The 27725-nt window shown below is 33.6% G+C and overlaps 2 protein-coding genes across 4 annotated transcripts; both read left to right on the top strand.

Annotated features, from left to right (window-relative positions):
* The first annotated feature begins 567 nt into the window (after nt 1-567).
* p2ry8 (P2Y receptor family member 8) lies at nt 568-16158 on the top strand. Of its 2 annotated transcripts, XM_073912902.1 has the most exons (3): nt 687-1046; nt 10512-10697; nt 13874-16152. In XM_073912902.1, the coding sequence occupies exon 3, from the start codon at nt 13890-13892 to the stop codon at nt 14916-14918; it is 1029 nt and encodes a 342-aa protein (XP_073769003.1). In that variant the 5' UTR covers nt 687-1046; nt 10512-10697; nt 13874-13889; the 3' UTR covers nt 14919-16152. The 2 variants fall into 2 exon arrangements, with proteins under 2 accessions (XP_694859.3, XP_073769003.1); XM_689767.8 differs by lacking the exon at nt 10512-10697 and having other exon boundaries at nt 568-1046; nt 13874-16158.
* Nucleotides 16159-17290: 1132 nt separating this feature from the next.
* Nucleotides 17291-27081, top strand: asmtl (acetylserotonin O-methyltransferase-like). Of its 2 annotated transcripts, NM_213511.2 has the most exons (14): nt 17314-17369; nt 18409-18525; nt 18614-18745; nt 18847-18894; nt 18980-19044; nt 19140-19204; nt 19281-19389; nt 19658-20015; nt 21440-21614; nt 22398-22582; nt 22664-22796; nt 24606-24746; nt 24861-24983; nt 26641-27081. In NM_213511.2, exons 2-14 carry the CDS (start codon nt 18433-18435, stop codon nt 26910-26912), a joined length of 1899 nt encoding a protein of 632 aa, NP_998676.2. In that variant the 5' UTR covers nt 17314-17369; nt 18409-18432; the 3' UTR covers nt 26913-27081. The 2 variants fall into 2 exon arrangements, 1 of the variants encoding a protein (NP_998676.2); XR_012384867.1 differs by lacking the exons at nt 24606-24746; nt 24861-24983; nt 26641-27081 and adding an exon at nt 23486-23703 and having other exon boundaries at nt 17291-17369; nt 22664-23443.
* Nucleotides 27082-27725: the final 644 nt, after the last annotated feature.

Here is a 27725-nt window from a genome sequence, read left to right as displayed (position 1 = left end):
GGCCAATTAGTACCAATTGAGCATTGTGTCAATGCCACAGCCTACCTGAGTATTGTTGCTGACGACAGTATACCCATCTTCTGACTTCCAACAGGATAACGCACCATCTCATAAAAAGTAAATCATCTCAGACTGGTTTCTTTAACATGAGAATGAGTTCTCTGTACTCAAATGGCCTCCACAATCACCAGATCCCAATACAATAGAGCACCTTTGGGATGTGGTGGAACAGGTGATTCACATCATGGATGTGCAGCCGACAAATCTGCAGCAACTACATGATAGTATCATGTCAATATGCACCAAAATCTCTGAGGAATATTTCCAGGACCTTGTTGAATCGATGCCACGAAGGATTAAGACATTTCAGAAGACAAGGGGGTCCAACCCGGTACTAGTAAGATGTACCCAATAAAGTGGCCGTTAAGTATATATAACTTACTAATGAATATGTGAGTGAACTATAAAAATGAGTAATATCCTGAAAGTGAAATGTTTTTTAACTGTTACTTTGGGGTGCGACCCTTCACAGTACTTGGTGTAAGGAAAGGTGTGTACCATTATTTTACTGGTTAATGTGGTATACTGTCTTCACCGCATCCTCCCACATTAAGTTCGCCTTCGCAGAAATCTAAAACTCCAATCCAGTATAACATTCAAAAGCACACACACATACACACACGCACACACACATGATTAATGAGAAATAGAAACTTTACAGTGTGACATTAGGGGAACTTAATAAAAGGAGTTTTGTTTGCCTCACATGTCGCAGAACTGGCGAACTGATATTGACTCTGTACTTTAAATGCTAAAATTCTGTGAAATGTCAAGATAATCTTAACTGAATTTCTAAATACACGTGAGATATTTAGAAATTTGGAGTATGTTGTTTCATTCCACGCGTGTAACTCTAAACTTACTATATTTTGATCGAAATGAGTAGTCAGGCGCGTACTTCCTCTGCTCAAGTTTCCTGCGCCTCACAGTCAGGTTAGTCAAATCAACTGCCATCCACACACGAGGGAAGTCGCACATTTCTTGAGGTACGTACACATGATTAATGTGGCTCTTTTAAATGATGTTTTTTTTAACCAAATGTGCGCAGATATACGTACAAACTTGAGTAGAAATGAAGTCGCATTGATGGTGCCAATGACATGGTACTTCTTAAATGATTAGACTACTAAAATTCTGAATTGTTTTTGAGAAAACGATAAAAATTAATTAATTTTTGAATGTGTAGCTTCTGTTATAGTTAGCCTTGTTAGAACACGTTAATTTACCTGAAAGTTTTCCCGCTCTGAGGTAAAACCGTGTACTTTCCCCCTGGATGGATGATTTCACATAATCTCAGTCCGTAATTCTTCAAGATTTGACTCGTTTTTCTGGCAATTTGATTAAAAACAACTTCTGTTAATCCACGCAATAACACATGATTTAATGTCTACTTATAGTATTTTTTATTTTTTTTTTATGTGTACTTATAGTAACACCACAAGCACTTATGACATACAACGTCATTTCACACACACACACACACACACACACACACACACACACACACACACACACACACACACACACACACACAAGACAACTATTTTTTGTTTGACTTCTACCATGAGTCATAATGGTGTACCACTTGACGGATGATGAGAAACTTTTGTGGGAACACAAACAATTTTACTGATGTTTTAACAGAAGAAAATAGGAAATAATTGGTCTAGCAGTGTGGGTTTATCTGGTGGTTTCCATCATGTGTTTTGAAACTCGTTTAAACAAACAAACAAACAAACAAATAAATAAATAAATAAATAGGTTATAATAGGCTTGTTTCCAAAAAACTGTTTCAAGGATCATGTATCATGGATTTTTTAAATTGTTAAACTTTTTAAATGGTCTATTTTGACTAATATTATACAAAAGACCTACAATACAATCAGTCCTTTTAAGCAATTTAAGTGAGAAGTTCATCTTCACACTGTAAAAATCCTGGTTGTCTTACATTTTTAAGCTGAATCAAATGAACCGAGTCCATTGAACTGATATTATGTTAATCTGACTTAAAACATCTCATAAAATTAAGTTAGAACATAAATAAGTTAGTTTAATAAGTTACGATGACCTAATAACATATGCTGTCAGGACTAATTCTAAATATAATTTTTTACAATGCAGTGAAAGAAAAGTAAGTGTTAATTTCTCAGTGTAAAGTACACAGTCATTCCTCAAGTATACAACGAGTGTACTTTTGCGTCCTTTTAATTTTAATTATTCTAAAAAAGACAGAGATTTGCATATTTACAGAAAATATTCCTGCTTAAAACTCTACATTCATCTAAAATTAAGCAGATATGAAAGCTGCTGATCTTAAAGCATGTTTGTTTATATAAACATGTTTATATTGACTTGTTTGTTATTAGCAAAAACAGATATCTCAGTTTTTGTTTAGCAATTTTCAGATATCATGTTTTTATCTTGAGTATTTATGATTTGTGGAAATTGGTTATATCTTTTTGTGCAAGTGAACTCGAAGACTTGCATTTGAATTTATAGTTGCCCCGTGACCTGCAAACCAGACAATGTGTCATATGTGGGCTATTATTGCATTCTTACATTACGGCTTTATCAAATTTCTAATATTTTTTTCCAACTAAACCTAAATCTCTGAGATATTTTTAAATGTGTTAGAAATGAAAGATTACAGGCAGTCCTCTGAAATTTGACATTATTTGTAACTTTTTGCCATCACATCAGGCTCTGCAGTTAATAGAAACAATACATCCAAACAGTTTTATAATTACATTTATCATAAGGCACAGTTGACACAGCCATTTATTGATATGGCTCATTGCTCACATACGAATTGCCATGCATATAAGTTACAGCATTGTCTATGTAAAGCTGGACAAATCATTAATTTACAAATAAATTATGACCAGTCCAAGTATGTATCCTTGAGGAACAGAGGAATTATGAATATAAACATTTACATTGTGCTCTCTTAGATACGACTTTCCTGATTTTAGCCCGTTTTTAAAAAGATTATTAATGAGTTTCAATCAAATCAAGAAAAGCAAGACCTGCAATACCATCCTAATGCATCATAAAGTTTGTCTAAGCAATAATAAGTAGAATTGTGGTAAAGTACGAGCGCTAAATAAAATGTAAAAATCTACATTTTTCTACCATCCTGGAAACAACAGGTGAAGGCTAATTAGAGGATAATCACTAAATAAGCTGAGAGTCAATACAAACATACTCAGAATTGTCTTTTTTTGTATTAATAATTCACAGGCTAATATTTTTCCTATGGGTAAAAGTGAAAGCAACATATTTGTCTTGATGGCAACTAAAAACGTTCAAGCTGATTTGTACACAAGACCATTTGCTGCTTTACAGACAGTGACTTTAAAAATAAAGCCAACGTGTAAGCCACAGAAGGCCCAGCTTGAAGGTTGTTATCTTCACAGGGTTTCACAAAAAAGCGTTTTGTGATTGAAAACATGCAACAGTAAGCATGGAGTGTGCTAAACATACATTGACTATTGTCGATTAGTTTGTTTTTTACCAATGTAACAATGAACCAAATGCATATAGCTACTTAATTCACATATTACTATGTATTTGTATTTGTTAATAAAGTTAATACATTTTTGAGGGATTATGAGCCGAATCTGAACTTCAGGAAATCTGCATCAGAATGGCCTATAAATATTATTTAAAAAACCATAGCAGCACACATTTGTTTTTATGCAGCACAAACAGAAACAAAGCATGATGATTAAAAAGATTTTCACTTGGATGGGGGACCAAGTTCATGTAGGCATCTCTGATGGGCACCTTCAACAACCATTTGTGAGCATGTCCATTAAAATACACATTATTAGTCTTATTTTACATTACTTTTATGCTATATTTAGATGGAATCAACAATTGTTCAATGACACTTTATTTATTTATTTTTTGGTCAATCGATCTGTCAAGTCTGCTGGCTTCAGAAAACTAACTGACAATCTGAAAATGTACCCTCATAGTCTGCTGGGTCCAATTTTGTATTCACTATGGTATGGACCATTACTGGAGAGGTCAGATGCATATTTATTATTATTGTTATAATTTTTGGAACTGTGTTTTTTAGTTAAACTTTTTATAAGCATAGTATACACATAACATTTACATAAAATGTTTACATTCACAAAAAATGAACAAATAAAAACTTAACAGCTTAAATAATGCATAAAAAGTAGATAGATAAATCAATAATTAAAACTCAAATATTAACACAATAACTACAACAAAGCCCTTGACAGCATTTTAGAAATCAAGTAAATATGTTTCCATTAATGCCCAGGTCTGTTGGAAAATGTCTGATTTTAACAACAAATCTGAAGTCATTTTCTCAAATATATACAGTTGAAGTCAGAATCTTTAGCCCCCCTTTGTTTTTTTCTTTTTTAAATATATTTTTTTAATTGTCTATAGAACATACTATGGTTATACAATAACTTACCTAGTTACCCTACAGTATTCTGTCTAGTTAACCTAATTAACCTAGTTAAACCTTCAAATATCACTTTAAGTATAGAAGTGTCTTGAAAAATATCTAGTCAAATATTATGTGCTGTCATCATGGCAAAGATAAAATAAATCAGTTATTAGAAATGAGTTATTAAAACTATTATGTTTAAAAATGTGTTGAAAAACTTTTCCTATTGTTAAACAGAAATTGGGGGAAAAAATTAATAGGAGGGCTAATAATTCAGGGGGGCTAATCATTCTGGTTGCAGCTGTATATCTGATTCAGCCTCTGCGTCCATTCTGTTAGAGTAGGTCAGCATGCCTTCATCCAGTGTGTTTATCTTCCTAGCTGTTATTAATACTTATTTGTTACTATTATAAATTGTATTCTAGATACAGATCAGTTTCATCCTTCAGATAAATCCCCCAAATTATTTACATTTACATTTAGTCATTTAGCAGACGCTTTTATCCAAAGCGACTTACAAATGAGGACAAGGAAGCAATTTACACAACTATAAGAGCAACAATGAATAAGTGCTGTAGGCAAGTAGGAGTAGGCAAGTGGAGACTAAGGCAAGTGGAGACTAAAAAGTTGAGTTTTTAGTCGTTTCTTAAAGACAGCGAGTGACTCTGCTGTTCTGATGCAGTTATTTGCTTCCTGATGCTGAGTGTGATAGTAAGTTAATAGGTTGTGCATATGTCTAGTACCCAAAAATGTTACTGTGTTTCTGTTCTTACAATTAATTAGCCAGATGCCAAATCCAAAACCACTTACAGTACATTCATGTTTACTGTACTCCTCAGCTGTGTCTGCCAAATGGCTAAATATAAATGTAATGTACAGTTGAAGTCAGAATTATTAGCCCCCCTGTTTATTTTTTCCCCAATTTCTGTTTATCAGAGAGAAGATTTTTTTCAACACATTTCAAAACACAATAATTTTAATAACTCATCTCTAATAAAGTGACATTTAAAGGCTTAACTAGGTTAATTAGGTTAACTTGGCAGGTTAGGGTAATCAGGCAAGTTATTGTATAAACGATGTTTTATTCTGTAGACTATCGAAAAAAATAGCTTAAAGGGGCTAATAATTTTGTACTTAAAATAGTGTGTAAAAATGCTAAAACTGCTTTCAGTCTAGGAAAACAAATAAGACTTTCTCCAGAAGATAAAATATTATCAGACATACTGTGAAAAGTTCCTTGCTCGGTTAAACATCATTTGGAAAATATTTTAAAAAGATAAAACAATTCAACTAGGGGTTAATAATGCTGACTTCAACTGTAAATTAAATCAGTTTTTACATTATCATTCACTCAGTATTTAAAGTTGTCATTTATTCAGGAGCATTTGAGCATTTAAAGCAATTGCTTAATATTTGCTTCTTGATTAGTTAAAGACATATCCATGTAAAGTACTTTGTAAAAGATTGAACTTTTAAAATGTAGCCTGTGAAAAAGATTCAATAAAAATAACAATAACCAATTGTTAAGGTACAGTAAATTTCTTTACACACCATGAATGCTTCCAAACCTGTATGACTTTCTTTTTTCTGCTGAATACAAAGGAAGTTGTTTGGAAAAAAGTACTTATTTGTAACTATATTTAAGAAAATAATAAGTATAACTATATTTAAAAAAAAAAAAGTATCTATATGAAAGTCAATAGGATCAAATGATGTTTAAACATTGCAATTCTTCATACGATTCGCAGAAGAAAGACAAATATACGGCACAGGTTGAAAATGATATGAGAGCAATTCAATTCTGCCAATTATGACAATTAGAATACAAAAGGCCTGCAATTCAGGCAGTGCTACTATTTTACTATTTAAGTGAGCAGTTGATAATCAGTTAAAGAAAAATAAATGTTAATTTCACAATGTACACAGGGAATGAGGTTTATTCTCTTAAAAATTTCCTGTAGAATATCAGGTAACTATACTGGCAGCAGTTCACCAGTAAATCAATTACAGCAAAATACTGTATTTCTAGTTACAGCACCTTTTATCTAACTGTATATGCATTGTATATATTTACTGTAAAATATACAGTTTTTTTCACAATGTTACTTTACAATACAGTAACATACCGTATAACTGTCCTACGGTAAAATACAGATCATATTATAGTTAAATACTGTGTAATTTACAAAAATCGTCAACTGTGTGTGAGAACAAATAACTAAATGACTAAATCATTTAGTAACCATACCATCGTTCCTCAAGTACAATGAGTTTACTTTACCTTTTTAAAAATTTTAATTCTTCTAAACAAGACAGACATTTGCCTATTCATTACATTTTCCTGCTTAGAAGTCTACACTTATCAAAACTTAAGCAAATATGAAAGCTGTTAAACTTTAAACTTGTTTGGTTATATGAAGAGTTTATTTGCAAAAACAGAGACCTGGACAGACATCTCAGATATCTCAAAGGATGAAACTTAATTAAGTGTAGCTGATAAAAATCAAAAGACCAATAACCAATCGTTGCAGTAAATTCGTAGTTCACAAAAAAAAAGTCAATTCTGTTATAATTTACACACCATAAATGTGTCCAAACTCGTATGACTTTCTTTTTTCTGTTTAACACAAAGAAAGATGTTTCTAAAATAAAAAGTTGTTTGAAAGAAGTCAAGATAGGATCAAATATGATCTGCAGAAGAAAGACAGATATACGGCACAGGTTGGAAATGATATGAGAGCGATTCAGTTATGACAATTATCACAATTATACAAAAGGCCTACAATACAAGCAGTGCTTTTAAACAGTTTAAGTGAGCAGTTCATCATCAGTGAAAGAAAGTAAGTGTTAATTCCTCAATGTACGCAGGGAATGAGGTTTATTCTTCTATAGTTATGAGACAGAGTGAATCGAGTAAAAATAATTTTACAAATAGTAACAATACATTCGTTCCATAAAACCACAACGACAATTAGTGTACTTTGCATTTTAAGTTCTTCTAAACAAGACAACGTCATTTCACATACATACACACAAGACAACTGGTCACAAGACAACTCTTTTTCGTTTTACTATTAACATGAGTCATAATGGTGTAACACTTGACAGATGATGAGAAACTTTTGTGGGAACACAAACACAGTTTTACTATGAGCCACTATGTTTTAACAGAGGAAAACGGGAAATAATTGGTCTAGCAGTGTGGGTTTATCTGGTGGTTTCCATCATGTGTTTTGAAACTCATTTAAATAAATAAATAAATAAATAAATAAATGAATGAATGAATGAATGAATGAATGAATGAATGAATGAATGAATGAATGAATGAATGAATGAATGATTAGGTTCAGTTTTGTTCTCAAAAACTGTTTTAAGTTTCATATATTAAGGATTTCTTTATTAAACTTATTAAATTGGCAATCCTGACAATTACAATACAAAAGGCCTACAATACAAGCTGTGCTTTAGTTTAAGTTTTTAGTTTAAGTTTAGTTTAGTTTTAGTTTAATTTAAAATATTTCCTAAATGATGTTTACACGGTGAAAAAACACTGAAAAACCAGATTTGTTTTATTTCGGCTACAATAAAAGTAGTTTTAAATTTTTTTAGGTCAAATATATTAGTCCTTTTTTATAAGCAGTTTTTTTCTGATTGTCTACAAAACAAGCCATCGTTATACAATGACTTGCCTAATTTTCCTAACCTACCTAGTTAATATTAATGACCTAGTTAAGCTTTTTAAATTGCACTTTAAGCTGAATACTAGTATCTTGGATTTGTATTAAAGATAAAAGAAATCAGTGGGATAAGTAGAAACTAGATATTAAAACTATTATGTTAGGAAATGTGTTGAAAATCTATTCAGGAGGGCTAATAAATCTAACTATATTTAAAAGAAATCAAAAGGATCAAATGATGTTTGGACATTAAGATTCTTCCCACGCAGAAGAAAGACAGATATACGGCACAGATAATAATATGAGAGCGATTCAATTCTGCTTAGTGACTTGTGAGTGAGTAAAGTCTGTTCTACATACTGTAGATCACATTAAATGTCAATTTATTAGAGAGCAGAAAATAAATCCATCAAAGTTTAACCAGCCAGCGGGGGAACATTTAACCCACTGACTTCAAATATACTCTTAATCTTTCCAGACAGGCGTTGTACCCGCCATCATGACCTCAATATGCTAAATTAAGTCTTTTAATGTTTTTTAAGAATCAAGGACACGGTTTCACAAACCTTATTTTACGTCAAACTTTTGAAACTTTAGCCCACCGCTTCAATTTCAATCTGTGCAAGATTGTTGCACTAAATCTGTGATGACTGTACTAGATCTGAGGCTGGCACACGCCATGGCACCAGACAAATATTTTCACTTCCTTTGATAAAACACAAAAAAAGTCCCCTGTTCTAGACTGTCCATGTGAATCATTTCAGGCAACATTTGTGAAACATGTCTGGGGCTTAGTAAAGGCTGAGATTTCTGGGCTATATGTGCCGACTGCATGGTGCTTACCTGCTAAAAAAGCATGTTTGGAAAGCTTTAAACAGGGCCTCACACTTCCTGTTCACAGAATTGTACTGAAATATGTATGCAAGGGTGTGATGCAGCATCACCCTTACTGTTTCATGGGTATGTTGCTGCTGAAAAGTGTTGTTAGAAACACCATTTGGTCTCACAGTGATCTTTTTGCCAAACCCTGTGTATTTATTAACATTTTGTGCAGAGACAATATTATATACATACACAAACAAGTAACATACTGTTCTGCTTTTTCACAACCAAGAACTAATGACTATAAAAACAATGTAGGTATTAAATAACACAGCAAATGTAACAAAAATACAAATAAATAATAATAAAAAAGTCTTTATTCCTCTTCTGCTCGCAGTGATCTTTAAAGTATTTACAAAAATAAAATCAGACAATAAAATTAAGTGACACATTATATGTAAAATATTAGTATTAGTTTTCTTATAAAATAAATAAATATGATGAGCGTGTATATTTTTAGAAAAATGCTTCAAATGGAGCCATCTGGGTTCACTCAAGTTTCTGTTGTGCTTCTGAATGCATCGACCAATCAGAGTCATTTCGATCAGTCATCACTAAAATGTGTGAGATTTTTTTTTCGTGCCCTCATGTACTGAATTATGTGGCATTTAAAAAGTCTCTCATAATCAAAGTGCTCTGAAACTGTGTTTGTGCAGAGATTCATTTCACAGCTTCAGTGATTATTTAGGGAGTTTTTGAATCACTCGCACTAGATTCACACTGAAACACAAACACATTTCATATTTATACGACATTAATATTTATTACAGTATCAAGAGCAATACATGATAATATAAGAAATAAAATAATGAGTTTTAGTTATATTGCACTACTACTTTGTAAAGTTGTTAAGTTCCTTTTTTACTTTTTATTATTTACAAACAATTTTAAAAGTTTGTAGTTTTTGATAGAACTTAATATTATTTTAATTATTAGTTTAATTGTATCATTATTGGTCAAGTGTAAGAATTTAGCATAAAAAGACAACACATTTACCACATTTAACGGAGATTATAAAAATTTCCTTTATGAAGTAAAACAAATGGAAATTATTGCTGTTAGCAAATCGTGTCCCTTAATATTTAGTTTCTACCCATTCAAAATGTATTAATATGTACTGTTTTAGTAGTAAGATGATAATAATATACAAGATGTTTATAAATAAATAAATATATATATATATATATATATATATATATATATATATATATATATATATATATATATATATATATATATATATATATATATATATATATATATATATATATACATGCATACACCTTGCTAGTACTGGGTTGGAACCCCATTTGGCTTTAGAACTACTGAATCTGGCCTAGATTCACAAGGTACTCCTCAGAGATTTGGGTTAATATTGACATGATAGCATCATACAGTTGCTGCAGATTTGTCGGCTGTACATTAATGATGCGAATCTCCTCTTCCACCACATCCTTAAGGTGCTCTATTGTATTGAGATCTGGTGACTGTGGAGGCTATTTGAGTACAGTGAACTCATTGTCATGTTTAAGAAGCCAGTCTGAGATGATTCACTTTTTATGAGATGGTGCGTTATCCTGCTGGAAGTAGCCATCAGAAGATGGGTACACTGTGGTCATAAAGGGATGGTCAGCAACAATACTCAGGTAGGCTGTGGCATTGACACGGTGTTCAATTGGTACTAATAGGACCAAAGTATACCAAGAAAATATCCCCCACATCATAACAGCATCACCATCCTGAAAAATTTATACTAGGCAGCATGGATCCATTCTTTCATGTTGTTGATGCCAAATTCTGACCCTACCATCTGAATGTCACAGCAGAAATCGAGACCCATCAGACCAGGCAACATTTTTCAATCTTCTGTTGTCCATATTTGGTAAGCCTGTGCGAATTGTAGCCTCAGTTTCCTGTCCTTAGTTGACAGGAGTGACACCTGGTGTGGTCTTCTGCTGCTGTAGCCCATCCATCTCAAGGTTGGATGTTTTGTGCATTTAAAGATGCTCCTCTGCATACCTCAGTTGTAACGAGTGGTTATTTGAGTTACTGTTGCCTTTCTACCATATTATTATTATTATTATTATTATTATTATTAATATTATGCATTATGATTATGAATTTACAAAATACCACAACAAAGAAGGCACTCAGTTTACTTAACAGGATCAAATCAGTGTAATATCACAACTTCATAATTCAATTTCAGAATCAAAGCATGAATAAGCACATTTCTTTAATGACCAACACTATCTCCAAGAGCAGTACACATTTAGAGTAATGTGGCTTTTAGTCAATATGTTAAAAAAAGTTCCTTTTCTGGTATTATAAAGAACACAGATTGAGAAAATTATCTCTTGTTTTACCACACTCTCTGTTCTCGTGTTTGTGTTCCTTGTCCTACATAAAAAAGTCACATTGTGTCAGGGGCAAACTGTGTTAAATTTAACTTTTTGACAATGTAAGGGTGTTTGTACATTGGTTGCTTTGTTCTGAAACAGGAATTAAAACTGTTACAGTGTTAACAGTACAGTAGTACAATTTCTTTTTAGTGTCTTCTTGGTTTAAGACGGGTTGCTTTGTAACCACCAGCAAACCTGCTCCTGAGTAAGATTTTCAAGTGGGCTGAGATCAGTTTTTCAGGAAATCTTTGATCTAAGCATGATTGCTGTGCTCACATACTGTAATGTCTGAAAGAAACAGGCTTATCGAGAAAATGCTTTAGATTCCAAAACATATGCTCTAACCAGACTCAGTGTGACTTTGTTTGTCACTTTGGATGAAACAGTCTGCTAAAATTAATAACAGTAAATGTAGTCTGTGGGAACCAAAACTTCAGTCTTCAAATGTCCAGATTTTGAATAAAGACAATCCAGATGAAGTTCTGCTGATGGTGGCATGAACATATCACATGATTTGGTAATGATGCAAGTAACCAAACACGTTACATTAATGATACCAAGGATAATGGTCATCTTTTGGGTCTTAGAAACTCTTAGTTGATAATAGCTTGTGTAATATTAGATATTTATACTTAAAGATATTTAGGACAAACACAAATTCACATCTAATATTTCTTATTAACCAAAAACTACATCAACATTAATACGTTAAATATTCAATACATTAAAGGTGCAGTAGGTGAACTGCCAAAATGCTAACTGGTTAGCATAATATCTTTGAAACACAGTTCCACCCCTGCCATCCAAAGCCACACCTCCTGAAATCACGAACATGCACATAAAAGATGACAAAGACCCCCTAGACCATGTCATTCGCCAGTTAGAAAACATTGTAGTACTTTATAATACTACAATTCCAAATGAAAAACTATTATATCTAGCACATTTTCAGTTTTCAGCAAGCAAAACTAGTCATATTGTGCAATATTTCATGCATGCAAGGACTGTTGGTCCCACTCTCGCACACTTTGTCCTAAAGTGATTACTGTATGCATAATGCTTGGCTGGCAAGGTGCAGGAATTACACTTATTACTAAGCCATGCTTACATGCTATTTCAAACCGAATATTAAGAGTAGCATGGCAAATAATATAGGGAGCACATCACAGATTGTCATTGATCAAAAATGAACCAAAGTGATGTGAAAATAAAACCAACTTCAGCTCAGTAAAGCAGGCTAGGCAGAGTAGCGTCTTTTACTTCTGTTTTGTTGTTAAACTGTAAAAGGTCCCTTATGAAACTGAAAATAGTCACAGCAATCTTTTGCCAGAATATTTCAGTGGCTGAACAACACTTCCGAGTCTATAACCCATTCCTAAAACAACAATATCTACATCAGCTTTACGTGACTAAAATAGTTTTAAAACAGAACATCACCTGTCTAACAGAAATACTTCAGCCATGGTGTCATCCTTTCTCCAGTAACTCCAGTATTGATTCAGGATTTTAAAAAGTTTTGATGCAGCATTTGTTTTTACCGCTCTCTATCGTGTGCAGGTGAACGCATGTGAACGCGAAAATGCCAGATCTGCGTGAGTGGCTGCGCAGATGTACAAATCTATATTTGTTGACAGACAGTTTGGGCTACTTATCAGAATTATGGAAATTGTCGACCCCAAAATATTTAATTGGGTGAACATTTTTTTTGTCTTATGTCTTACCCAGAATATAAAATTACATATAAATATATTTAGATAATTTACTTCATTCATTACTATTGAAACATGAAGAGACTTTCAACCAGCACAGTAAAAAGTATTTTTGAAGACAATCACTTACTGCACCTTTAATAAAAAAGCACAGCTCAGTATGGTTTTTGCACAATTCTGCCACTGGAAGTCATTGCTTATCAATTTGCCAAATCAACTGCATCAGTATTAACGTTTTAAAAAAATGTTATGAGTCACACAAGATTGCAAAAGGGCAACGCAACCATTTAGTCACATTCTTGAGTCCTGACCACTTTAAATAATGATCACAGATATCAGTAAAATGACTACCACAAACCTTTACCTGCAGATTCATTTAAATACTCCTCTGTGCCATACATTTTGCATCAATTTGCAATCATTCTTTGTTTTGTTTTTTTTCCTTCTGTACATTTTAGTATTTACAAACACTCCCCTGTGTCACGTTTTTTTTTTTTTTTGTAAATACCTTTTCATTTGCTTTTTTTCACTGTGTGCTGTGATTTATCCTAAAATTGTTTGTTTAATGCCAAAAAAGGATCTTCTACAAAATGTTAGTAAATCTGGCCCTACACCTTCCAACAATACAGATCTTCATCTCACAATTTGTGGTTAAAGGGGTAAAATCAAAGCTTAAATTGTAAATGCAATCTCTTTTCCTCTTTCCAACAGGTGCACAAAACCAACCATGAATGAATCGGAGGTCATCAAATTGGACAACGCAACCTTTGCCATGTTTGACAACAAACTGGCCAGTGACATTGTGTCAGGCATCTATGTGATCGTGGCATTGTTCAGTCTGACGGGGAACAGCATCTCTCTGTTTCTACTACTGATGCGCACCTCTCCAAAAACCCCCACTATCATCTTCATGATCAACCTGACCCTCACTGACTTGATGCTGGGCATCGTTCTCCCCTTTCAGATCGTCTACCAAATGCAAGGCTACAACTGGACCTTAGGAACGGGCATGTGCAACGTCCTGACTGTGACCTTCTACACCAACATGTACTGCTCCATTTTATCCATGACCGCTATTAGCGCCGACCGCTACCTGGGGATTGTGAAACCCATGCGCTTTAGGGAGATGAGGAAGAGGAAGAGGTTTGCAGTCATCGCCTGTATATTAATGTGGCTGATGGTGCTTGGGATTCTGAGCCCACTGGAGAGATCTGACTTGACGTATTATGTTAAAGAGCGGGATATAGTCACATGCTTTGATGTGCTCAGGTCAAAAATGCTCCCGAGCATTGCTCATTGGGCTGGTTTTCTATTTGGCATGTTCATCCTCCTCTTCCTCGTCCCGTTCATCATTACCGTGTATTGCTATGTCAATATCATCTGGGTTCTGGTTAGAAAAACCAACAGTGATCAGAAAGGCCGAGCTGTGCGTCTGGCATGCATCGTACTGTTTGTGTTCACGTTTTGTTTCGCTCCCAATAACATCTTACTGCTGGCCCACACAGTCGCAAGACTGTACTATGGTAAATCGCTCTACATCTACTATAAGCTCTCGCTCTCTCTGAGCTGCATCAATAGCTGCGCAGACCCGTTCATTTATTATTTTGCATCTAAAGAGTTTCGCCGGAAACTACGCCAAATGCTGCGTTTACAGACTCTCAGCACAGCAGAAACCCAAATGATCGAGGGTCATAGAGAAAGCTTTTTCTCCGGACGCACAACATGCAATGCACATGAAGACTGTGACAATATGTAACTATTTCTTATTTCGGATTGTTTTGGGTTGTTTATTTTGGACGAAAGAAAGGGAACAGTTTTTCTTTAAAAGCAAACCACAGAGGTAGTTTTATGCACTTGTGAAAACCCATTTAATTCAATGAATGTGCACTTCCCATATTTCGTATGTTGTTGTGTTTTAGCACTGTTTATCTTTTGTTTTGTGTTGATTTCCTGGCTGAGCAGCTGATGAAAAGCACACTGCTCACATGCATTCAAGTTGCGTGACTTTTATTTTCTTGGTATCAGGCATCATAGTTCCTCTTAACGAAATGTTCATGTATTTTTACACTTTGCTGAGTGGTTAAACTTATGCAATTAGCTGTCGTACCTGCTGTTGATGCTTGATATTGTGTATATATTCTGTTTTTGATTATTGAAAATGTATTTGTTTTATTACTTGAGCCAAGCTGTTTTTATATTTATGTTACTTAAGCTGTGCATAAAGTCCCTGCAATATAACGTTGTATTGCAGTAATGCATACTGTTTCTTTGTTGTTTATATTTCTGAGCATAGATAAAGTGGTATGTATGCATAGAGGGGCATTTATTTTGTCATATAAAAATAATAAAGACGTTCAAAAAATTGATTGCATTTAATCCATCTAAAATGAAAGATTATTAATTGGTTATTCAGCAAAACCAATGTTACAATCACTTACAGCATGTCTGATTTCAATTGTTTTTCTACTTCTGGAAGCCACAGACAAGTCACCACGAGGTCAAGATTTTTTCAGTTCCTTTGAAACTGATGACTTTGGCAAAAGATTGTACTGTGAAAAGTACACAAACAAATCCAAGTTTTAAAGTCTAAACTCAATGTTACTTGCAAAACCTCAGACCTCAGCAAGACCTCATTTGATTAAAAAAACAGCTTCCAGGAAATCAGTAGTGAAATGCCATTGATATAATGCTACAGCAAATGTACTGAGCGATGCACAAGAAGGAAATAAAGCAGGTTGCAAATACCACTTCAAAGGGCACTCGATAGGTATTATGTTCAAGAGAAGTCGAGAAAAGAAAAAGCATTTTTCAAAACAAATGCATCTATCATGCAAACTTATAAGCTTTTGTAACAAATTCTTTGAAATATACATTTTGTTGGAGAATTTTTAAAGAATTTTGTTATTTTGTAAGAATTATTGATATTTGTTTTAAACCTTGCAAGGAAACATGTTATGTTGTTTCCTTAGAATTTTGTAAAATTGTAATAATTGCATAAAAAATTAAAAGAATTAATTAGAAATTTAGGATAAATAAGTAAGGACGCAATTGAAGATTTTTATTTATCATGTTTATCATATTTATCACTGACTGTCCAAATGTATCAGCAGATCACTGAAGTTTTTTATCATTCTTGCAAAGGTTTTGTAGGCTACATTGTGGATTATAGCTATATTAGAATTTAGCTTTATACGTTTTCATATTCAATATATATTTATATATATAATTTCATTTTGTATTTCTTATGTTATTTGAACTGGCCTAACAAAAATTGTTTTAATTTTAATGCATATCACAGATACATAGAACTATGACAGATTGATGCAGCGTTGCAAGACACTGCATAAAAACGTTCTACAGCATTTTAAATGGAAAATATTACAATATTGTTCATTCAAACGCCTACAGAATAAAATCCAGAAGTACCAAACAAGCATAACTATCTTTTTTTAAATAAATAAAACAGTTTTTTCTGTAACGATGATACACGCGTGATCCAAGCTTACTATAAATGGATCGTTTTCTCCCTACTGCTCTTTCATCATAGTATACTGCTGTGATGTATTCTAAATGATTTTACCCTCTTGACTACCTAAACGTTAACTTTAATTTGCATTATGAAACTGTAATTTTTGGGTATTTTAATTATGATAATTTGAATAATGAAGCTTTTGTTATTAACCTATTTATTTTGCTAATTAAGTTTCATATTCATAAGTGTAAATTTTCCAACAAAAAACCTTGTTTTACTGTGTTTTATAAGGAACTGAAAAATTACTTTTGCACTATTCAGCATAGTGCTAATCGAAAGGCCATTAAAACTGTCCAACTGTGCTCTAGTTTCAAAATATTTGATTAATGTAAAGGTCCTGCTTGATTATATTTGTAAGAATTTTTAGTTAAGTATTTATACTCTTATTTTTATGTTTGTTTTATTTTATGTATTGATGTTATCATTTACTTTCTATCACCCTGGCACTGTTTTGTTTGCTGTATTGTCATGTATATGTTGTTTAAAGCATAATAAAAAAAAAAAAAAAAAATTAAAAAAAAAAAAAAAAAAAAAAAAAACTACCTAAACGTGGTTTTGTGACGTTCCAATACTAACCTTCCGCGCATGCGCTTGGTAGACTCCGCCTCTTCAGGGTCTCGGCAGTGGACAGCGTTTCGAAAAGCCCAGAGAGAGAAGTGGAACAAGCTTTTACAGGTAAATTCTTAATACGTATAATGATGAATAAATGTATGTATGTTTCAAATAGGTGTCATTAATAGTTCAGATTGTATAAATGTCCGAATTAACAAACAAAGCTCTTTATTCATCATGTCAAGAATGTTTTGCTCCGTACCTAGATCTAAATACATTTCTAACGCACCATTCTGCGTGTCTTTTTCTTCAGAAACTGACAGGCTGATCTTTTCACTTTAACTAAACAAACAAACAAAACAAAGCTAATGATGATGTGGTCAAACTTGTGGTCAATCTCACCTTTACCCAAGGTTGATGTCAAGTTAGAACTTAAACAGTTCAGTAAAATTAGCAATACGAATCTGCGAATCTGTTGATAACTTTACTGATCTAACATAAACTTACACCGGGGTAAAGTTGGTTTTATATTCTCTTATTCGTTCAGTCATAACAATTCGTTTAGGCATGCAAATATGACTTCAAAACAACATTAGCCCTACTTGGTTCAATGTGAGTAATGCTATTACTTAGATAGTCTTTGGCTGCTAATATGATTTTCCTATTTAGAATTTGCAAAAAATAAATAAATACTTTATTATACTAAATTATTTTATTTTAACTGCCTACTCAACCAAATGGTTGATGATGTTTTGTAAAAAAAATGAAAGCATGTTAAATGAGAATCTGCAAGCTTTGTAACATACTTCAAAGAAGGTGATATAATATACAAATTTTTAATATACAAAAATGTTTAAAATATTTTCAGATTTTTTTACCGACAAACCAACCTCTACCAAATGGTTCATATTTTAGAAATTGTAATTTGTTGAAAAAAATGCATTGAGTGTGTTAACTAGCAACATTAGGAGTTAAGAAATGCAATCTAAAAGTGTTTGTCTTGGTTGGTCAGTTAAAGTGTTATGTAGAAAATCAGAATGTGCAAAATGAAACCAATTTTACCCTAGTCATAAACTTTTTACCTGGTTCTATGCTCTTGTCAGGTTGCTCTATTTTATGGTGGTTAAATGTATTACACGACTGATGATTTTGATATTCCCAGGAAAGAGGTGGAAGTGACAGAATCATGCCGTTAAATCCAGTGATATCCAAGCTAAGTGGAAAGCTGGTTGTTCTGGCAAGCGCATCTCCACGACGCCTGGAGATTTTATCAAATGCTGTAAGTGTTGCTTTAGTTTTGTATTTGTATGTTTTCACAAAGGCAATGAATATGAAATTAACTCTTTTCTTCTGCATCGATGAGGCAGGGTTTACGATTTGAAGTTGTTCCCTCCTGGTTTAAAGAAACACTGGACAAGTCCTTGTTTAAGCACCCATGTGAATATGCAGTGGAGACAGCTAAACAGAAGGCTTTGGAGGTGGCTCAACGAATGCCATTTGTAAGTTGTGTAATAATCGAAAAAGCAATTTCGATAACTTTCTGTTTCTGTCTCTGTCAAGTAACAATTTCCCTTTTATTCTGTATCACTCTTGGGTTCAGAAACACTTGAAAACTCCAGATATTGTTATCGGAGCGGACACTGTTGTGGTAAGTATTTGTGTTGTAATCGATTTTACATGTTATATTATGTCCTGAAAACTGCTTTGTTGAACTTCTCTACTTCCATCGTCAGACTGTTGATGGCTTGATCTTGGAGAAGCCTACAGATAAACAAGATGCTTACCGTATGCTGTCCAGGTGCATTTTTATTTCAATGTTAACTTGACTATTTGTGGCATTTGTTCTACCATATCAAATAATTATTGATATTTATTGAAATTAATATATTTCAGGTTGAGCGGGAAGGAACATAGTGTCTTTACAGGTGTAGCGATCGTGATCTGCCGTGACAAAAATAGTATGTTTAATGTTTTAAGTGAAATTAAAATCTAATTAAGTTGATCCTTTTTTTAAAGACTCGATCTTTCTTGCAGGTTCAGTAACAGATTACAAAGTGGTTGATTTTTACGAAGAGACAAAAGTGAAGTTTGCAGAATTATCTGAGGAGATGCTTTGGGAATATATCAACAGTGGAGAGCCCATGTGAGTTTATGCATAAGGATTTTCATATAATGCATTGGAGTTTGGCCATCACATTATCTGAGCATGTTCATTGAACTTGTTGAACCTGTGGGACTTTGTCCTTTGGTCATTGTTTGCTTTGACGTGTTGAAAATGACAAGCATAAAGCTCATTTTTAAGTAAAGAGTATTTGAAGCAATGCGTCCATTCAGGCCATCACTTTGGCATTTTGCCAAGGTTTGCATGGCAGGTGAATGATAAGACTGACAGATCTGTTTGTGTTCGACAGGGACAAGGCCGGTGGTTATGGTATTCAAGCTTTGGGTGGCATGTTGGTGGAATATGTGCGAGGAGATTTTCTCAATGTAGTCGGCTTTCCTCTTAACCACTTCTGCAAGCAGTTGGGATCGATTTTCAATAGTCCACCTGCAAGTCCTGCCCACAAAATCAAACGGGACTGCGATGAAGCTTGGACTCTTGTTAACAAGACCACCAATGGGGATGTTGAGCTACTAGAAAATGTTAAAGATGACAGTTTGACATCTGTGCAAGAACAGAATGTAATGGGATTAGAGTTTGCCAAGTGCAACAGACAGGACGTCCCCCACAGCATCATCAGCTTGCTGGATGGGTTCAAAGTATCAAAGGTAGTAATTTTGAGTGTATTCCACACAGATGAGTGTGCTTTACAAACCATCTGTAAGATGCACTCTTATCTCTCTGTATGCACCAGACACTTTCTTATATACACTCCATGCTTCCTTGAAAATGGTGTACAATTCTGAGTTTGCAACACAGGTGAGTGGGCTTTACAAACCACCTGTTGGACACACTCTCTGCTCTTTTCATGCATGAAAAAAAAAAACTTTACTAACATAGATTTGTCATAGAATTTAGACATTGCTGCTCTCCGGTTATTTATAGTGCTTAAAAGAAATCATGCCATTATTTATACACTTCCAAACTTTTTTAAATTATAAGCTTTAAATCAGTGATGTCCAAATTTGGTCTTAAGAGCCAGTGTCTGGCAGATTTTAGCTCCTACTTGCTCAACACACCTCCGCAAAGATTTTTCAGAAAGCCTGGTAAAGCCGTGGTCACACTGGACTTTTCTCCCCATAAACTTTAAATTCAACAGACCGGAAACGCAAGCTCATGCAACAAGTTTCACAGTTCGCTGCATTGGAAAGTTCAAGCTTGGTGAACTCTGACCTGCGAAATTGCATCATGCTATTGCGTGAGACCAATCGAAGGTCAAAACATGACCTCTCTGGACAGAAATTTAAAATAAGGATCAATCGGTCACATTTTCAATGTCTAATTATCTTATCTATATCTATATATCTATAAATATCTAATTTCGCATGCTCAAACTCTAGTGTGACCACAGATTAAGGGCTTGATTAGCTAGCCCTCGTATGTCTGATTGGGGTTGAAACTAAACTTTGCAGAACACCACCCCTCCAGGACCGAGTTAAATGATCTTATATTAATATTAAACTACATTTTCAGATATTTTATAACCGAGGTGTTTGTGTTGAACATGTGTAGACTATGATATTGTTCTTTGTAACTTTATTGTAGGAAATGACTGGTTCATTTAGAAACTGGTTGACGTTTTTTAGTAGGTATCTAAAACTACCTGAGGAAGTGGTCAGAATTGCACAAACCAAAATGTTTCAGACATTACACCTGAATTTAGCATCGTCTACTTGTGTTGGAATTGGCATTGCTTTGTAATACATTATGTAAACAAGACCTTTAACATATTTCATACACAATATTCTTATAGTCTTCTTAAGCCAGAGTAAAATTTAGCTAAGAACTCTCCTGTTGTGTTTGACCAAATTAATAACACACTGGTTCAGACATGAGTGAAGAAATAATGACAATTATGTATTTTTTTTTAATCTTTGGGTGAACTATTAATTTAAAATACAGTATTATACTGTCATTAATTCAATTAATTCATAGCATTAAAATACCACCGGAAACTAATGTCTGTTTTGATCTGCACAGAAACTGGTAAAATGTTTGGTAACTATATTTTGCAACCCTTTTTGTTTGTCAGACTCTATTCACAGCATCCAAACTGAAGGTGTTCGATGTATTAAACACCCCTGGTGGTCTAACATTGGAAGAGGTAGCTGGCCAGATCAACGCTTCTCTTTTAGGCACTGAAAGGCTTCTGGAAGCCGCTGTCTCCTTAGGCCTACTAGAAAGGGTCAGACAGGAAGAGATCAGTGGTAAGATTGACACTAGCTGCGTCCCAAATCGCATACTTATGCACTATTCTACGCCATTTTGTAGTATAAATAGTGTAAGTAGTGTGTTCACACTGAAAACTCTAAAAATAATAAGTGCACTTTAATTTCCCGGATGATGCACTCATTCAGCTGCTAAAATGAAGTGTGTAATGATGGACACTTCACGCACTCAACGACCGCAGAATTGCTTACGTAGCGGAAGAGGCGGAGCTATCGGGCGCACATGTTGAATAACTTTATTTATTTTGGATGGTGAGAACAAAATTATTCTACGAGAGTGATTATAGTGCCTCCCGATGGTGAATGCGGCAACACTCACGGCAGGTAATATTTGATAATTCGTCGTTTATTTCACAGATTTGGCAACCGTCAAACGTCATCAGGGAAACGGTTTGAATTTCCGCTTAGTAAAAAAACATTAGTGTGCCATTTGGGACGCCACTACATACATGTACTATCCTGTTGAGTGTGTAAGTGCATAAGTACATAGTGCATGAGTGCATAGTGTATAGTGTGCCATTTGGGACGCAGCTAAAGTCTTTTTTGCTGTCACAGAAAACACATGGGGTTTTCCTAAATATGAGTTCTGAAACCTCTCAGATCGCATTGTCCATTACTCTGTAACATACAAGCACACTCTTTGTTTACTGAATGAAGGACTTTGAACGCATGGATGCGTTTCCTCCTACTGTATGATGCATGTTCCCATTATCATGTCCGGAGGTGGATTGTGAATGCAACATTGTTTATTGTCTATTGCAGTGTACAGAAATACAGAACAGGCCAGTCGTTTCTTGGTAACGGACAGCCCAGTGTCTCTGCATGGATATATTCTCCACTGCAATGATATGGTGTGGCCTCTGTTCAGTCATCTAGAGAGCGCTGTAAGGGAGGGCACCAGCCAACATGAGCGGGCCTTTGGAAAGAAGAAAGAAGACGTGTTTCAGGTAAACACGATTTGATCACCCATGAATTCTTGAAGTTACTGACATTTTATTACTGAGTAATACTGTTTTGTTGATTTCTAGGATGTTTATTACAGTAAAGATGAAGTTAAGATACGGTTCATGGATGCAATGCACAGCATCGCAAGAGTGACTGGAAAAGATCTGGCAACCGCATTCGATCTCTCATGCTACAAAACAGCTTGTGATATCGGAGGTATTTATTTTCCCTCAAATAGAGTTAACTTTAATTTGGTTAATTCAGGGTTCATACGGTCCTGGAAAACCTGGAAAAGTCATGGAATTTTGGCAAGGCATTTTCCAGGCCTGGAAATGTTTTAGAGAAATAAATAAACCCAAAATGTTTTGGGAAAAGTCATGGAGATTTGTTTAACAAATATCTGTGTACTTGAATATATTTGAGATGATAATATTGGGTAAATTTCAAAAACAATTGCGACGTCTATCCCTTCGTGTGGCATTCTCTGTGTGAGGCAAATAGGCAAGTTGCAGTTTTAGCTTCATCTCTCTTTCACTTGCTTCATTGTAATTCAAGATACATTTTGAGTGTCATGTCCAGAAGCAATCTTTTACTACAGAGGTAAGATAATGTGGGTGCTAAAGGCTAATTTGTGCTAATTCAATAAGTCTTGTCTTTTAGATAATTTCTAAAAACTATTTTACAGGTATACAATAAACATGATTAACATAAACATAATTAAAATAAACATAGATTGTCACTTTTTTATATGCTGTAATACATTTGATCATGCATTTTTTCTTATTTACCACATGTACATTGACATTACATGAAACAAGTCATGAATATTTACCCGAAAGTTTTGGAAAAGCCATGGATTTTTAGTAGTAAAAATGTGTATGAACCCTGTTAATCTTTGGTATAAGGTATAAATTGTAGATTTATTGGTTGATTAAAAAACAAATGTGGGTAAAATCATTAAATACTTCCCAAAATGTACAAAAAATAATGAAATCTATAAATTAAATACCAGCAAATATTTGTTTATCATGATTTGTACTGACCAAAAAATCATATCATATTTGATTCATGGAATATAGTTCCCAATTATTTCTTTATCAAATCAGTTTAAATAAAGATAAATGTGTTTCATAACAAAAAAAAAAAATGATTACACAAAACAGATCAAACCGCATTGATGCAAAATTTACATTGAGACGTGAGCAATCTGACCACGATAAGATGTGCAGGAACCACCATCCTGTATGTTGTCACGCATAATTTGAAATTATTATTCTGGAAGAGCTTGTTTTCAGAAGCTACTTATCTAAAAAGGAGTTGTGAGCTTCTTATGCAAATTTTATACAGCTTTAATGATTAATTCTCTTAGGGGGTTTTATGCAAGGGCCATCTGTATTTATTGTGGCCTGTGTATTCTCTTCACCCACTTTGACCTATTTTTTAAAAAACTTAAATCAAGTAATATTAAGAAATATAACAATTAATTAAAAATATATATTAGTGTTAAATATGTTGCTGAATTTGAACTTATAGTACTAAACAGAATTGATTATGTTAATGCAGTTTCAAAAACGTATTATTGTAATTCAACAAAGATGGAAAAACGAACAAAAGTGGCAGTGAAAAGAGATTTAAAATGCTAAAAAATATATATATTTCAAAATAATTGATGTTCTTTGGATTTTATTTATCAAAATATACTAAAAAAAGCTCATGGTTCATGGTTTCCTGGAAACAAATAAGCAGCTTTCAACATTAATATTAATAATAAATGTTTCTTGAGAACAAAAAAAGACTGGATCCTGAAAACTCAGATTTTACAACACAAAATTAAATCACATTTTAAATTATATTAAACTAGGACAGTTCTTTAAATTGTAATATTACTTTGCAACAATATTACTGATTTAATTTAATGTAAATGCAGCATAAGAGACATCTTTCAAAAACTATAAATATAATTATATATAAAAAAGTATATTAAATGCATGAGGGATGTTAAGATAACATTGTGATCTTGCCCAGGTTGCACTGGTGCCATGGCATACGAGTTTACAAAAGCACACCCTGAGTTGTCAGTTACTATATTTGACTTGCCACAAGTCATCGAGATGAGACGTCATTTCCAGCCGAAAGAAAATGATGAAAGAGTGTCATTTGTTGCAGGTCAGTGAAACACTTGATAGGAACATTTTTATGATAAACTATTTGATCTATCAGTATCACATAAAAAAGTACATATAGTTTCTCACTTAACATCTCTTTTTGTTTAAAAAATAGGAGATTTCTTTAAAGATGACCTACCTAAAGCAGACCTGTATATTCTTGCACGGGTCCTCCATGACTGGTCTGATGAGAAACTGCATGTGTTATTGAGTAAACTGTCTAAAATGTGGACACCAGGTATGTGCTTTAAAATATCCTATTGTTGAATTCTTAATGCCTAAAACGTTTCTGAAGTATCAAACATTTTGATGTCAAGTCCACTCTATAATTTTTTCTGCACAAGTGACTCTCTAATGCCCCCTTTTGGCCACCCAAGGATCTCTACACCTGTTTGTTTTCTAAAATGTGAATGCTGCTGAATTAAACTGCCTCAATTACTCTTAACTGCTACTTTAAAGCAGGGGTCTCCAACCTTTTGGAAACTAAGAGCTACTTCTTGGGTACCGATTAGTGTGAAGGGCTACCAGTTATTAAATAACACATTTTTCTTAATTTACTTTTAATTATATGTTATTATTAATAATTAATAATATTCATCTATGTGAAGACATTGATCATGTTAATGATTTCTCACAGTAGTTGTCAACAATGATTTAACAAGTTAGATAAATATCAATATGCAACACTTCATTTGTCTGAAATTGTTTTTAAAGTTTTTTTCAGTATATAACTTCAAGTAATTTTCAAATTTACACCAATGCAAGTGTGATTTAAAAAAAATACCTATAAAAATATTAGATGCAGCTTACTCGTATGTGGTGCTATGGTGAGCTATTTTTAGAACAGGCCCGCAGGCAACTCGTGAACCTGGCGGGCTACCTGGTGCCCGCTGGCACCATGTTGGTGACCCCTGCTTCACATTTTTGTTTTGGAGGCCCATGCTCTGATTTGTCAGATGCCCCTGTCTGTTGAGTTTGTTCTATCGCTTAAACCATGTCAAAATTAAATATGATTATATGTGGCCTTGCATTAAATATAAAACCAACCTGTAGTTGCATGGATATACTTTCGGCAATAGTCAAAAATACATTGTCAAAATTTTTTAGATATATATACATTTTTTGTATAAAAAAATCATTGCAATATTAAGTAAGGATAATTTTGTATGAAGATATTTCCTGTTGTTAATGTATAAAAACGTAATTTTTGATTAGCTGTGTGCATTGCTAAGATCTTAATTTGAACAACTATCCAATTTTCTTGCCATTTAGATTTTTTTTAACCTCAGAATACAGATTTTCAAACGGTTGTTTCCTGGTCAAATGTTGTCCTATTCTAAATACATATATACATTAATGAAAACCTTATTCATTCCGTTTTTAAGTAATGTATAAATCTCAGTGTGTGGCACGGGGGCTCAGTGGTTAGCACTGTCGCTTCATAGAAGTGGGTTTACTCTGGGTGCTCTTTATCCCCCACAGTCCAAACACATGCACTATAGGTGACTTGAAAAAGCCAAATTTTTTGTTGTGTATGTATGTGAATGTGAGGGTGTATGGGTGTTATCCAGTAAAATATTGTAAAAAATTTTATTTACTGTCATCATGGCAAAGATAAAATAAATCAGTTATTAGAAACGAGTTATTAAAACTATTATGTTTAGAAATGTGTTGAAAAAATCTGTTCTCCGTTAAACACAAATTAGGGAAAAAATAAACAGGGGGCTAATAATTCAGGGGGTGTACATATATACACACACACTTTATGAAAAGTTTTATTTTATTTCAAACTTAAATGATCCCAGTATGTACATTAGGTTTAAGATGTGTTTGTTACTATGAAGTTAAAGTTACTCCTTAATTAGTTGCCTAATGAATGCATTGCTAACAAACAGGTTGTGGGCTCCTGGTTTCTGAGATCCTCCTGGACGAGGAGCGGAGAAGGCCGAGTCGAGCCCTGCTTCAGGCCCTCAGTATGACAGAAGGAAAGCAGAGGAGCACAGCAGAATATAGTGCCTTACTGGACAAGCACGGCTTCACTCTTAAACATGTCAAACACACGGACAACCTGCTGGATGCCATGCTATTTGTGAAAGAAGAACAGAATGACAAAAGAACATTATTAGGCTGTTCTTCAGCTTCCATTGAAACCGCAGAACTTGAGTAAAGTCATTTCTACAGCATCTGCATTGGAAACACTACAGCTGACTTCCATTGAGTGCAATAAATGTATTAGCTGTGTGTGTTTTTTAAATAATTTGAATATTTGTAGATGATCATTGCTAATTAATGTGTTCAACTGTTATAGAATGCATTAAATATGGTTTTGAATCAAATAGCTTGTCTTATTCAGCATATTTTACAAACACAAAAGTTTACAATTCTTTTATAGAAACATATTTTATAAATATTATAACATATATTACAATATTATATACTTTTTATATAATAAGAATAACATGAGACACGTGTAACACTTGAAAAGTTTTAATTTGCTTCATAGTTAGCAAGGAGCAATATATTTTACAGCATTAAAAAAGCTCACCCCAAAATGTTTTTTTTTTTCTGTTGAACACTAAAGAAGATACTTTGTCAAATGTTGGAAACCTGTAACTATTGACATCCATAGTAGGCCTGTTTGTTTTTGTTAATAGTTACAGATTTCTAACATTTTTCAAAATGTCTTCTCTAGTGTTTAACAGAAAAAAGGAAACTCATACAAGTTTGGAACCACTTGAGGGTGAGTTAAGAGAGAGAATTTTATTCATTAGGTGAGCTTTCCATTTAATCTGTAATCACTGGTCAAATCAAATTGTTCATGTACACCGTACATTAACTAACTGTTTATTAGTAATGAAAGTATTACCTAAAATGAGCAATTATCATGTTTTGTTGTTTTATTTTTACTAATGCTAACAAATTAAAAAGATAAAGAATTCGTAAAGATTTACATTGGTTAATAGCTACACATGCCACGATT

This window comes from Danio rerio, chromosome 9, assembly GCF_049306965.1.
Source record: "Danio rerio strain Tuebingen ecotype United States chromosome 9, GRCz12tu, whole genome shotgun sequence".
Classification (NCBI taxonomy): Eukaryota; Metazoa; Chordata; class Actinopteri; order Cypriniformes; family Danionidae; genus Danio; species Danio rerio.
The sequence above is the reverse complement of the archived record's forward strand: the minus strand, read 5'-3'. Positions and strand labels throughout refer to the sequence as shown.